This window comes from Hibiscus syriacus, unplaced genomic scaffold (assembly GCF_006381635.1).
Source record: "Hibiscus syriacus cultivar Baekdansim isolate YM2019G1 unplaced genomic scaffold, ASM638163v2 tig00110162_pilon, whole genome shotgun sequence".
NCBI lineage: Eukaryota > Viridiplantae > Streptophyta > Magnoliopsida > Malvales > Malvaceae > Hibiscus > Hibiscus syriacus.
The window spans coordinates 622,287-636,424 of record NW_024062609.1 but is presented as its reverse complement, the minus strand read 5'-3'; the positions used below and the strand labels follow the sequence as shown (position 1 = coordinate 636,424).

The following is a 14,138-nucleotide window of genomic DNA, read 5'->3' as shown; positions in this document are numbered from 1 at the left end:
AACAATATATCCCCTTCTCCTTTCTTTGTTTTTTTTATTACTGATATACTAGTACTGATATGTAACAAACCACGCCTCATGTCTCTCTCAATCAAACGATTCTCTTTCTTCGTTGCATGAGGAATGAGTCCTCCCGGGAATCAGCTGACTTCATCTTCGGCCCTGCTTTTGCCTACATCTTGGTTTAAAGATGGTACCCCTTCCATCTATACTTTAAAAACAACCCCATTATGCTTCAAAGTGAAAACCATGTTAGGAAAGTACGTCATGCATAACCAACAAACATTAACTCTGCTCATGACTTGATGAACACGAAATATCTGAATGCTTACAAGTAAAATTAGATAAATCCCAACTCAAACGCTAACTATAGTCCATTTTATTAAACCACGTGAATTATTGAATTATCCCTCAACGGAAGTTAAACGTCCAAGCCTATCCTCAATGGCAGACCTCAGCTTGGTGAAGGTGGTACTTGACTACCTTGAAATTTTAATTTTATGAAACTAGTTATTTATTTTATTGATGGTACTCATCCTGAAATTTTTCATGTCTACTCTAAGATCTGAGTATTATTCGATTAGTTATTTATTTTACAGACAATGCTCATCCTAAAAATTTATTTTTACTCATTCAATTTAAAAATTTTATGTTCTTAATGTATGCACATATACTATAAAAAATTATTTATAAATCTGTCATTGTTATGAGCGGCTTACCATTTTCATATCCTTAAAAAAAATTCAGAAAATGATTATATGGAGTATTAAATAAAAGGAGTAAAAGTGTAAAAACACTCTCTTTATTATCTTCTCTTCTCTTCTCTTTTCGTTATTCACTACATGATCTCCCACTTATAAAAAAAAAGACCGTTTTCCTTCGCTTTATAACTCAAAAGTGTTCTCAGACGAAGAGTTTCAAAATCTTTCTCTTCTGGCTTCCTTCATTTTCGTTGCTCTCGGAAATAGTTATCTCCGATTCCTCCGAATAAAGCGGCATCGCTTTTGCTCTCTTCTTTTCTTCCTTGTAGCGCCTTCCGCCACGTCTTCCTCCACCGAACTTTGTCATCAAAGAGAGGCTTAGATCCGACACGGTTGAAGCCGTTTGATTGTCCATCATCATCCTCATCAAAGGCTTCGACTCAGCGTAGTGGTTCTGGAAGTGGTACGAGCTGTTGCCACTAAAACGATCAGATGACTTATTGCAACTCGGCGTCCAAACTCCGGCTATGATCTCCGGAATTGGCCGTAACGCTCCGCCTTGAAAAACCGTATCCACCGCCGCCTGGCAGATATGCCAGTCCCCACTGCATAACAGCCCTACAGCTCCGTTCACCGGATTCACGGTACGACCACACGCCTCGAACAATAAAGACTGAAACAAAGCTATAAAAAATCCCCAAAAAAAAAAACAAATATACGTAAAATAATCAAAACAGAAAATCGATAACGTAAATAGAAAATAAAGAGAGAAAGAGTACCAGGGCGTTGGGATTCAGGGACGGAAGAGATAAGAGAAAGGAGGTCACTGCGGCCGAAGAACTTGGCGAGAAATAAGGTGGCGTTGCCTTGGGCTTCGGGGGACTCTATCCAACATAAGCTTGACCGTAACACACATGTATCCTTGCACCTTTTTCGGAGCACTCGGCAACCATTGCAGCTCATGTTTCCTCAACTGATCTTCACCAACAAGAAAAGAAAAGGAAAAGCTGTTCCTTTTGTTGACCGGAGATTACTTGGGTTTCAAGCAAGTAGGTAAAGAAAGTGGGCGAAAGGAGTGAGCTTGAAAAACCACATGAGAATGAAGAGAAGGGGGGGAGGGGTATTTTAATCAACGTGATAGTTTAGGGTTGAGTTAATCTGACCATGGTTGGGTTAAGGGGTATCCTTATTTTTATGAGGTGGGAGAATATGAATTTCTTCCAAAGTCTGGGCATGAGCGGCTCCGTGTTTCCGCTTCCTTTTTGATTGTTTATGTCCACCGTTGGATTCCAACTTCTTTTATTGACGTAGATAGTTAGATTAGTTTTGTCCTTCCAATTTTTTTCCATCCTTTTTGTACTTCCCTCTCAGTACAAATTACTATCAAGCACCAGAAGCCTGCAGAACCTGATCCTTGATCTTCTTCTCACTTCAACCCTAACCCTTTACTTCACAGTAAATTTAAAAGAAACGTCTAAGGCATAGCTTTAAAACAGTAAATTAAATAAAGGATGATTTGTGACAATATTAGTGTTGGGGTTGGGGGGATAAAATCTTAATGGGTTAGGGTTTTTGTCTGTTCCATTACGTAGAGTAGTTGAGGACAAAACCAGACAACGATATCCTTATCAGTACCTTTAGAATTAGTCAAGAAATAGTAATGGAGCATGTTGGTGGCCTTAGGAATGTAATTTTGATTTTGTCGAGAAACCTACCTAGTTCTTAGCTATGCTCCTTTCTTTAGCTGTCTAAATTCTATTTGCTGAATACACAGATCGACGTCTAACCAGTTTCGAATCTGTCCCACCAACAAGTTTAGCTTCAACATGATACCCTATTTCAAAGCCTTATCTTTGGAGACATGATCGTTGCCATTATTTATCTTCTTCTTATCTGTTGAGGAACATCAAACCCTGAGTTTGTCTTTTGTCAGTCTAGGGTACTGCGATTATCAAACGGTCAATGGCAGATAGGGAGGGAGAGAGTCGCCCATTCCATGGCAGATAACAACAGAATAATTGATTGAAAGCATCTATGTTGAGGATTGGGTAAGTATAGAGAGAGTACTCTATACCCTCTAGTGAACGTCAAACTTTTGTCTCATATATATATATATATGGTTTGTTTCAGTTTCACTTGGGACCTACCATGGTAACTAGAAAAAGTTCAAGTAATTCTCTTTTACTTCGATCATCTCTTACAGCACTTCTCAACTGTTTCCAAACTAAGACGATTGAAATAACTTTTTGTGTACCAATTCTAAACCCTTCTGTCATGGAGAAATGATCATTTTACCTACTCCACAATAGTAAATGTTATCTTAATCATTGAAGTATACATAAATGCTTGCACCAGTTATAGATATCTCATGCTTGATACTTCTACACACACATAATTAGCCCAATAAAGGTACAAATAAAACAAGAACACCAAATCAGTGTAGAGTTGACTGACACCTTCCTAGCCAAACTTTATTAGTACCAAGCAGCCAAATGGAACTCATCAGAGACCGAAAGAAAACTTCTGAAATTCAGTTCAGAAATGCTCTTGATGTTTGTATTTTTCTTTTTGAGCAAGTTTAGCGGTGGTGAAGGCGGGACAATGAAGTGTGAGGGTGACATCATCGTGTCTTTTTGGCAAATTATTCGCATATAGCTTATTGGTCTGTAGTAATGGAAGGCCTCTATAGTATATATACTATTACTTTAGCATGCGTCTAACAGATACTGCAGAAGTGAAAAATGTGTCTCATTTAAATGCCATTGCTTCTTTTAGTTTGCTTGTGCATGGTATAATTGTGCTATTTTTAGTTTGATAATTTATTACAGATATATATATGAGTGGATAAAGAACGGTGGAACTTCAGGCTAGGCTAGCTACTTTCTCCTTATGCACTTAACCTCCAAAAAGAGTCAAGATGGAAGCATCGGATGTCTAATATAAACATAGATAATAGTGTCACGGGCCGAGCAATAAGGTCCGAGACATTAGAGCATGAGTCTGCCAAAGAGGTTAGATTTGGGGGATCGGGCTTGCCAAGACCACCAGGTTTGACCCATCACTTGGAGAATGCTAGAGAGTCTGTTCACGTTGCACTACAGCAAAATAGGTTTTTGCGGCCTTTTTTTAACCTTTAGCGGCGTTTATAAGCGCCGATAAAAAAACATGCGGCGTTAAGACAAACGCCGCGAAAATCGCCGTTAAAAATAACGCCGCTAAAGTTCGCGGCATTTTTAAACAAAAAACGCCGCAATAGGTATTGATATTTAGCGGCGTTTGTCACACAAACGCCACAATAGGTGTTGATATTTAGCGGCGTTTGTCACACAAACGCCGCAATAGGTGTTGATATTTAGCAGCGTTTTTAAGATAAACGCTGCAATAGGTTATGATATTTAGAAACGCCGCAGTAGGTGTTGATGTTATGCGGCGTTTTTCCATAAACTCCGCAGTAGATGTTGATGTTTTGCGGCGTTTTTTCCACAAACGTCGCAGTAGGTTTTGATGTTTTGCGACGTTTTTCTCACAAACGCCGCAATAGGTATTGATTTTTTGCGGCGTTTTTGCTAAAAACGCTGGTAAATTTCTATATATAGCGGCGTTTCTAGGATGCAAACGCCGCTAAATGTATGGTATATTGCGGCATTTTTTTGTTATAAACGCCGATAAATAACACAGAATTAACATTCCTACAAATTATGCTTGATTACCCCAAAACTGTTTTTTCAACCTGTTCCATTATCCAACAAACAAAACAATAATAACATCAAACTATATATCCATAACAAACAACATCAAATCCAATATAATAAATAAAAGTTTTCATTAACGTAATATAAGTTCAGTTAAACAAGATTCAGTAGAATGCTCATAACGTAAATGAGACTACGATGGTGGATTATGAGGTTGCGTTTTCTGAATCATCAGCATCATATCATTGAGTCGTTTTTCAAATTCTTCACATCTCTACTGATATGCTGCTTCTCTCTGTGCTGCCGCTGCTTCTTTCTCTGCTTCCGCTGCTGCTCTGGCTGCTTCTACTGCTGCTCTCTCTGCTTCCCTTGCTTCATTTTCTGCTTTCAAGTTAGCCATTTGTTGATCCATCTCAGCCAACTTTTCTTTTAAACGACAAACTTCTTGGTGGGAAGATCGAGACTGTGATGAACTGGATCCAAAATATTTGGTAGGAGTAATGAATGATCCTTGACAGCGCACCCGACCATATCTTTCAGGACCCAAAACGTCATTAATAGCTTGGTTTTCAATGTCATCATCATTAACAATACCTTGACTCGAAGCAGTAACATGATACTCTGCCTTTTTCTCTCTCAATTTTTCCTAATAAAGTGAATAATTAATTAAAATAAAAAATGTCATTCTACAAATATAAATAAAGTCAGGTAAATTTAAAACATCTACCCAAAAAACGTACCATAATTTCTGCAACGTCAGCAGTCATAGGAGTGCCATCCTTCTTCGTATGTGTCATGTCGAAGAATTGGATTCGACCAACTTTAGAACCGGATGTATTTTCCTACAATGTACCATAATATAATTACTATGAGTTAGTATGTACATGGAAAATATCGCAAAAACTATTTCAATAATCTATAATACCTCCTCATGAGCAATACAAGCAAAACTCTTCGATCCAGCCGTGTGCGTAAACTTTTGTTGTTGCCTGCTAGCAACACCAATATGCTCTCGGTCCTACAATGTCAAACAACCACTTTTAATGATGATTTACAATTTGTTACAATTATTTCTGAAAAATACATCATATTTGTCCTTTTTGTGAACTCCAAAATCTGACTGCATCTTCCCATTGGTACCTGAGCATTCCTGGTGGGACTGTTTGCAACTTCTCTTCAAGGCTGAGATCATTCTTGAAGTATTTCTTCTTTAAGGAGCTCTTGTGATCCCTTCATCTCTTCCCTAACGTTTGCTTCACATAATCATCAGAGACCTCTAAAGAAAATTTCTCCTATACAGCAAATAAGTGTGCACCGTAAGTATAAATTAGTATTGAATTTCTATAGAGTATGTATTATAATGACATTATTACCTTAATAAATCCAACGCTTGATTTTTGTTACTATTAGGCATTTCACGCCATGACTCGTAATTGATCGGTAACAGATTCGCATTACGTCCAACTATGCCTAAGTAATCTGCTAGAAGACGTGATTCTGGGCCAATAGGTTGACCGACATCGTTTCTTGAAACTTTGACACGATGCCCAGGAGGAAGTTGGTATAATTCCTTCAAAGTTGTACGTCCTCGAGTCTTGCGTGTTCCAACATTTTCAACTATATAAGAAATTATTAAATGTCAATTTTGAAAATGAACAAAGTAGTAAATAATGTTTCGAAGATTACTTTGAATTTCTACGTCTTCTTCAACAGTTTCCGAAACTTCAGAAGACTCAGGTGCATTCGATTCCTCGTTATTTCTTTCTTCATGGTCTTCAGAAGCTCGAACAACCCGCAAATCATTTATTTTTCTCCTCGGCATGATATCTATAATAAACAAACATGAGTAATAAAAAAATGAATTAATTAATGAATATATTGAAAGACAACATGTTAAAGGTTATAACATTATAAATAAATTAATTAAGATATAAAATCGTACAAAAGTCTTATATAATGTCAGTTGTCATAAATATATTCATCAACGTCCTCCCGAACCCATTGAAATTGTGTTGTATTACTGATAGTTTCATCTAAGTTTTGTGGTAGTAGAGGTAAACTTTCTGATCTTGTTTCAATGTCGTCTCTACTTCCATCCCCGATGTCTATCAAGTCTCTGGGAGTATTTCGAAGCACAACATACCAACCGTCATCCATTGGATCGTGACAATAAAATACTTGTTTCACTTGAGAAGAAAATACATATGGTTCATCCATCAAACGTTGACCCGTGTGAATTAATCGAGAGAAATTCACCATTGTAAACCCGAATTTATCTCTTCTTATACATCTGTTTACATCAACCCAGTCACACCGAAACAACACAACCTTTTGTTTTCCATAATAATCTAACTCAATAATGTCCGTAAGATTTCCATAATAAGCGACGTCTCCCTCCTGCGGATTATTGTCCCTTACAGTAGCATAACTTGTAGTTGACGAAGTAACTACTACTCCACAATTTTGTGTCCTTAATCTTTCACTAGATTTCGTGTGGAACCTGAACCCATTAATGAGGAAGGCATTATATCTTTTAACTATTCTATTCGGACCTTGAGAAAGCCATTTAACTTCTTCACTAACTTCTCTCCCACTCCAAACCTATTACACATGAATGGTGAATTAATTTGTATTGACGTCGATATAAAAAGCAAGACATATATAATTTATAAGTGTTCCGTAAGATTTAGTTGCTTATCGTCTGACCTAACCATTCATGAAAAGTTTCTGTGAATAACTTATGTAGCTCTCGCTGATTTAATCTTCGGAAACATGCTCGAGATCTCAATACTTCTTTAAACTCACTATAAAGAATATTATGTCGTTAAAAATTGATAAATATAAAAGATAAAGAGATTTCATTAGGATTGGGTCCGAAAGACTTATGTGCGAAAGGGATCTATTGAATCGTGATGGAAAAGAACATATCGGTGTGCTTGTACCCAAGATGTGTCATCTAAGTGTGCAAATTCAACTTTCCCTAATGGTTAACCATAACTTCCAAAGAAATAATGTTGAGGTAAGTCATCAGTACTTAACACATCATTTCGATTTGGTCTATTCCATCTTGTTTCAAAATCTTCCAAATATCTAGAGCAAAATGTCATACATTCCTCTGCCAAATACCCTTCAGCAATTGATCCTTCCGGATAACGCTTATTACGACAATAAGACTTCAACTTGACCAAGAACCTATACACAAAACACCATACTACGTAAATACATTTGAGTGAGAGGTATAATCAGTAGTAATTTGAAACGTGTAATTCAAATAACACCTCTCTATAGGGTACATCCATCGATAGAAAACTGGACCACCAACTCTTGCTTCGTGAGGAAGATGAATTAGCAGATGCACCATAACTGTGAAGAATGAAGGTGGAAATATCTTCTCCAAGTTGCATAAAGTCAAGGCGACTCGATCTTGTAGTTTATCAAGTTCTTCAACCATTAGAACTTTCCCACAAATGGCTTTCATTATATTAGAAAGTTCAATGATACAAGACGTCACCTTACTCGACATGCAACCGCGAATAGCTACTGGCAGTAAATCTTGCATTAATATGTGATAATCATGTGACTTTAAACCATAAAGTCTTCGATATTTAACACTGACACATCGAGAAATGTTTGATGCATACCCATCTGGGACTTTTATATCCTTCAACACCGTGCAAAACACTTCTTTTTCTTTCTTCGAAAGAGAAAAAATAGAAGGCGGCAAGAAATTTCTTCCATTTGGACTTAATTGCGGATGAAGATCATATCGAATTCCCATGTCCACTAAGTCAAGTCGACTCTTAAGATTATCTTTAGATTTTCTGCCATCATTCAGAATGGTCCCGATAATATTCTCACAAACATTCTTCTCAATATGCATTACATCAAGATTATGTCTCAAAATCTGCTTTTTCCAATAAGGCAACTCGAAAAATATACTCATCTTTTTCCACAAGTCTACCTCGTTTGGATCATCCTCTTCATCAGACTCATCATCAGTTTGTTCGTCATCTTCAACATCTTCATTGACTTACTTTGCCTTTTTCTTTGATTGTGTACTACTTGGTTGATTCATCTTTCCATAAGTAAAATTGATATTTTTCAACATTCTGAATATTTGAGAGTCGGTTGTTTGGTCAGGAGCATTTCGAAACTCTTCATCACCATCAAACATATTCTTTTGACTTCTAAATCTATGATTATCAGGTAACCACCGGCGATGTCCCATATAAGAGAACTTCTTTCCATTAACCAACCACTTCGAACATGTTTCTACAGCACAATAAGGACAAGCGTAACGACCTTTGGTACTCCAACCTGATAAATTTGCATACACAGGAAAATCATTAATTGTCCATAATAAAGTCGCGCGTAAATTAAAGTTCTCCTTTGTCAACACATCGTACGTTTCCACCCCTTCCCATAACTGTTTCAACTCTGCAATTAGCGGCTGCATGTAAATATCAATATCATTTTTGGGGCCTTTCTCGCCGGGGATTATCATGGATAAGATGAAAGATGATTGTTTCATGCAAATCCAGGGAGGTAAATTGTATGGAACAAGTACAACATGCCAAGTACTATACGAAGTACTCATGATTTTGAATGGATTAAACCCATCAGTTGCAAGACCGAGCCTGAAATTTCAAGGATCTCTCGCAAAACTTGGATACTTGTTGTCAAATGACTTCCAAGCTAAAGAATCCGCTGGATGCCGTAATAATCCATCATTGGTTCTGCCATCATGATGCCACCTCATAGACTCAACAGTCTTGGAGGACATAAACAATCTTTGTAGCCTAGGTATGAGAGGAAAATATCGCAGAATCTTAATCGGTTTCTTTCTTGATCGTGCTTGAGCTTTATCCTCAGTAACATTTTCTGCCTCCTTAATCATCCATCGAGATTTTCCACATAAATGGCAAGAGTCCTGATTTTTTTGATTACCCCAATACAACATACAATCATTCGGACAACTGTGAATTTTGTCATATCCAAGACCCAAATCTTTTATTATTTTCTTCATATCTTTGCATGATTGAGGGATTTTTGCAAAAGGAAACACTTCTCCTAGTAACTCCAATAATTGCGTAAAGGAGCTACCAGTCCACCCTCCCAGGCATTTTAAGTGGAAAAGACGAATGCATAAAGAAAGCTTTGAAAACTTTGATCCCTCATAAAGTTGTTCATTCATTTCATTCAGCAACTTGTAAAACTTTTCCGCTTCCCCATTTGGCTCTTCAATACTTCCAATTCTTCCCATCTCAATGAAATCATTAACATCATTCTGACAATAATTTTCTATAACATACGACTGATGAGTGTGCGTATTAAATGCATCTCATAACATCTCTTCCATGTCATCTTCTCTAAAAGTTGGATGGTGAGAAGGAGCAGGATAAGTCGAATAACTCGTGGAAGCATATCTATCTGATACAAACTCTCCATGAAAGATCCATTTTCTATACCCTGAACAAATCAAAAAATAACTAGATGCTCGTACACAACTTCACGAATGTGCCAGTTAATGTTAACACAGTTCTTACAAGGGCAAAGAATCATATTCTCTTGGCTTGCATTCAGAAAAGCTAAATTTAGAAATTTTTCGACTCCATTTTGATATTCGACGCTTACCCTTGAAAAATCCATCCAACTCTTTTCCATTTCGTATTTCTGGAGTTTCAAATTCAAATGTTACATTTAATCCATTAAGATTTTTGAATAATATATATATATATATATATTTATTAAAAAATAATCATCAGTACAGTGATAAAAGACTTACTTAATTTTCAATTAAAACCTAATTCGAAGTTCAAACCTTTGATAACTCCTACATCCTCCTAATTCCGAGATGGGTAAACTTGAATAAACGCAAACAGTTTCACAAATGCTTTCATTTTCGGATACTAATCAGCCTCACATCATCCACCACCGGTCCATAAAGTCACAGTAAAGAATGAGCCAAACCTAAATTCTAAATGTTTGACATTGGTCTACATTTAATCCATTAAATGAGAGGAAATTTTGATTAATTGAATTGCCTTATTTGTCGATGATTTCTAGACTTTTAAATATATTTATGTAACAACTTCTTTTTTAGAAGTCAAATATGGTTTTAAACAACTGTAGAGTCTCTAATGTGGACTAACAAAGGTTCAGTAGCCAATACGGAAATAATTTCTAGCATGTGCACGCGTATACATGTTTGTATTTCTAGCATGTGCTTAACATACAAAGAACATACACGCATGCAACTGGAAACAACAACAAAGTATTAAAAATCTAAAATACAAGCATACCTTGTTTTCTGCCGCTTGGATTTTTGTGTTTTTAGCACGGTGATCAAACTTCAGTGTATTGTGTGTCTCTTATATATTACTTGATGATGGAGTGACAATGCAAATGAGCTGAAATTATAGACAGAAAATAAGAATAATAAAATGAGAATGGATAATCATACGTTGTAGCCAAATAGGAACATAGGTTTGAACTTTAACGTACTGTTATTGATGATCAAATCATAAACTAACATTGAACATAGGTTTGTATAAGTCACTTAAGTACTACCAAGGTATCAAATGTGCAAAACTAATCATACATCCCAATTAAGGTTTCAACTTTACCTCAAAACAAAATTAATGTTTGTGAGGGGTGGGTGGGCCAACACTCATGCCTGCTTCTTGGGCTTTCTCTTTTCCCCTTTTTCTAAAAGCCATTCACTTTTTATCTTTTCTTCAACTCTAATTATCATTATCATTTTTATTATTCATTGATTGAACTTCACTAGATTCTGTATAGAAGTAGCATTTTTAACAGTATAAACAAATATAAAGGAATTTATGTTATTTGTTTATATATATGAACTGATTCAAACAAAATTTGATGTTCATATTCTAAATTGAATAAATGTTAAACAATTATCTACAATGTCAATATTGTTTAATTATATAAAGGACTAAATGCATCATTGTCCTATAAATTATATCATTCAAACCGAGTTGCCTCTTAACATATTTTTTGAAAAGTTTTGTACCCTCAAGTTTAAAATCTCTTCCCCAGCATTATTCTTCAGTCATCTGGCAGTTCCATATTCAAACTAGCCTTAGTTTTGTTTTCGAAAATGAAGAATGGAGTCTTGTTTGTATCATGTTGGTAATGGGAGCGCTAGGAGTACCATTTATTTTATGCTTATGCAATGAAAGTGGGAATAAAGAAGATATGTTCCATTTATTGTTCTACAGCAGAGTTGTGCATTATCTGCCGGCGTTCAAATATTAGTATCCCAAAAACAAGTTTGGCCTATGATGATGATGAAGATGATATATATTGAATGGAGCATAGATGCTACACCAAGTATATGTGAAATGGAACACGATACAATCCATTCCAGATGTTCATGTTATGCCAAGATAACTATAATTATTTTATTGATGGGGTCTCCAAAGAGTGCTTATTGCTAATGGAAATAGTGTAATCAAGTCATTAAATCATGTAAATCATGTACAAGAATTTAGACAGAGTAATACAAAAATCAAGTATAAATGTCACCGTCAAACCCTCCATTTTCCTAACCTCAACACCCTTCTTTTTACTTCAGCACTCTGTATTACAATCTCTTCCCCAGCTTCCTTTACACAATTAGAGATCTCTTAAGCCATGATATCTTCATTAACTTCACCAAGTTCATTATTGTGGAAGGATCAAGATCTAAGGTTGTCATATAATGGTTTTCATAGGCTTTGATATCCAAGATGAAAACTCAAACTACCTACGATGAAACTTTTTATGCATCTTTACTAAATTACGATCATCAAAGGGTAATTTATCAGTCAATAAAACGAACAAATTCACCCCACAAACTGTATGTAAAAGCCCGTTGATTAGTTGTTATGAGAGAGTCGAGAGACCAACATCTGAAATTTTAAGGTTTTCTTTTTAGTTTAACAAGAGGTTTTGCAGCTTCACATCACTGGGCAACACCTTTTTGATATAATAATTTGAGTGATTTAGGCTCTATTTGGTGAACACTTAATCTTGTAAGTCAATTAAATCGATTAAAATGAATAATATGTTCAAACTAAGAGAGGATGAAGAGAATAATAACCCTATGATAAAAAATATATAACCGATCCACCACCCTAATCCTCCTCAAAGTCGTATGTGTAATGGGCAAAGTAGTATAAGGCAATAGATAAGAGATTGATTACCAATATTGACACCAAAATCTGAGTTCCTCGATCCCAACTTTGTTCTTCTCCACCGTTTTAAAGCACTCAAATGCAGGATACGCATATCCAAGAAGCAACATGCAATCATCGGAAGACAGAACATATAGTAACAAATTTGAAATTCCAGAAAATTCAAATTACCCGTTATAATTGAACAACCAAAGAATATTAATGCAAAACAAAAAAAATGGAAATGCATAGTAAATTACTTACACAAGCACTCTGTTTCAATTTGATGTTTCAATTTCCCTCCTAATTCTTCTGAGCTAGGGTTTCAAAATACTCCTAATTCTTCTGCAAGATAATCAGAGAACTAGGGTTTCTCTCGTGCTAGGCTTTTATACAAACTAATCGACTGGGGTTTTATGTTTAGTGGCAGTAGAAGATTCAGAGAACTAGTATAGGTGATGACGACTTTGAATAGAAACGACCAACATTTATTTTCGATCGTAAATGTCTGTGAAAGGGGGGAAATGGTATCGCTGTGAAAGGGGGGAGATAGTATCACAGGAGTTAATAGATCACTTTAGCGGCGTTTTTAAATTCAAACGCCACAAAATGCCAGAGATTAATGAAACTTCTGCGGTGTTTATTACAAAAATGCCCCTAGAGGACAAAACTACTGCGGCGTTTATTAAAGAAACGCCATTAAATGACAAAACTATTGCGGCGTTTTTTTATAAACGGCGCTAAAGATTATGGATATTACGTCGTTTTTCTACAAAAGCCGCTAAAGCATGGATATTGCAGCGTTTGATCACAAACGCCAAATAAGTACAAGGCTATTGCGGCGTTTTCGCACAAACGCCACTAAATTAAGAGTATTTTTTAGTATTTTGCGGCGTTTAATAAAAAACAAATGCCACTATAGTACATGTTTTTGCGGCATTTTTATAAAAACGACACGATAAACAATATATTGCGGCATTTGTGGGACAAACGCTGCTAAATTATTACTCTATTGCGGCGTTTTTTTTTTGCAAAAACGCCACTATAAACAAACCTTTTGCGACGTTTGTTTGATAAACGCCGCTAAATTACTTCTCAATAGCGTCGTTTGTTGAACAAATGACTCTAAAAACAACACTATCGCGGCGTTTGTATAAAAATGCCGCTAAATTACCACTCTATTATGGCGTTTGTTGAAGAAACGCCACTATAAACAACTCTATTGCGTCGTTTGAGCTATAAACGCCGCTAAATTACCACTCTATTACAGCGTTTGTTTGAAAAACACTGCTAAAGAATCATTTTGTGGCGTTTGTATTGTAAACGCCGCTAAATGCTTAAATTTTGTGGCGTTTTCCCTTAAAACGTTGCTAGAAACGCCGCTATAGAATACTTTTGATGTAGTGTTGATCGTGCAAACATGGAAGTGAAGATGATCATGGGAGCTCGGTAATTATGGCAAGAGACAAAAAATCAAATAGAGATTGTGGAGGATTCTTACCATATCCAGTGTTAACACTTATCGAGAGAAAGAATCCTACTAATTGATGTAATTAGGTAGGATG

General features: G+C 36.1%; 1 protein-coding gene across 1 annotated transcript; it reads right to left on the bottom strand.

The window, feature by feature from the left end:
- Positions 1-851: 851 nt before the first annotated feature.
- LOC120216606 (LOB domain-containing protein 38-like) lies at positions 852-1,807 on the bottom strand. Its single transcript, XM_039213970.1, has 2 exons — positions 1,481-1,807; positions 852-1,385 (listed from the first exon to the last, which is right to left on the bottom strand). The coding sequence occupies exons 1-2, from the start codon at positions 1,662-1,664 to the stop codon at positions 904-906; spliced, it is 666 nt and encodes a 221-aa protein (XP_039069901.1). The 5' UTR covers positions 1,665-1,807; the 3' UTR covers positions 852-903.
- Between the last annotated feature and the right edge of the window lie 12,331 nt (positions 1,808-14,138).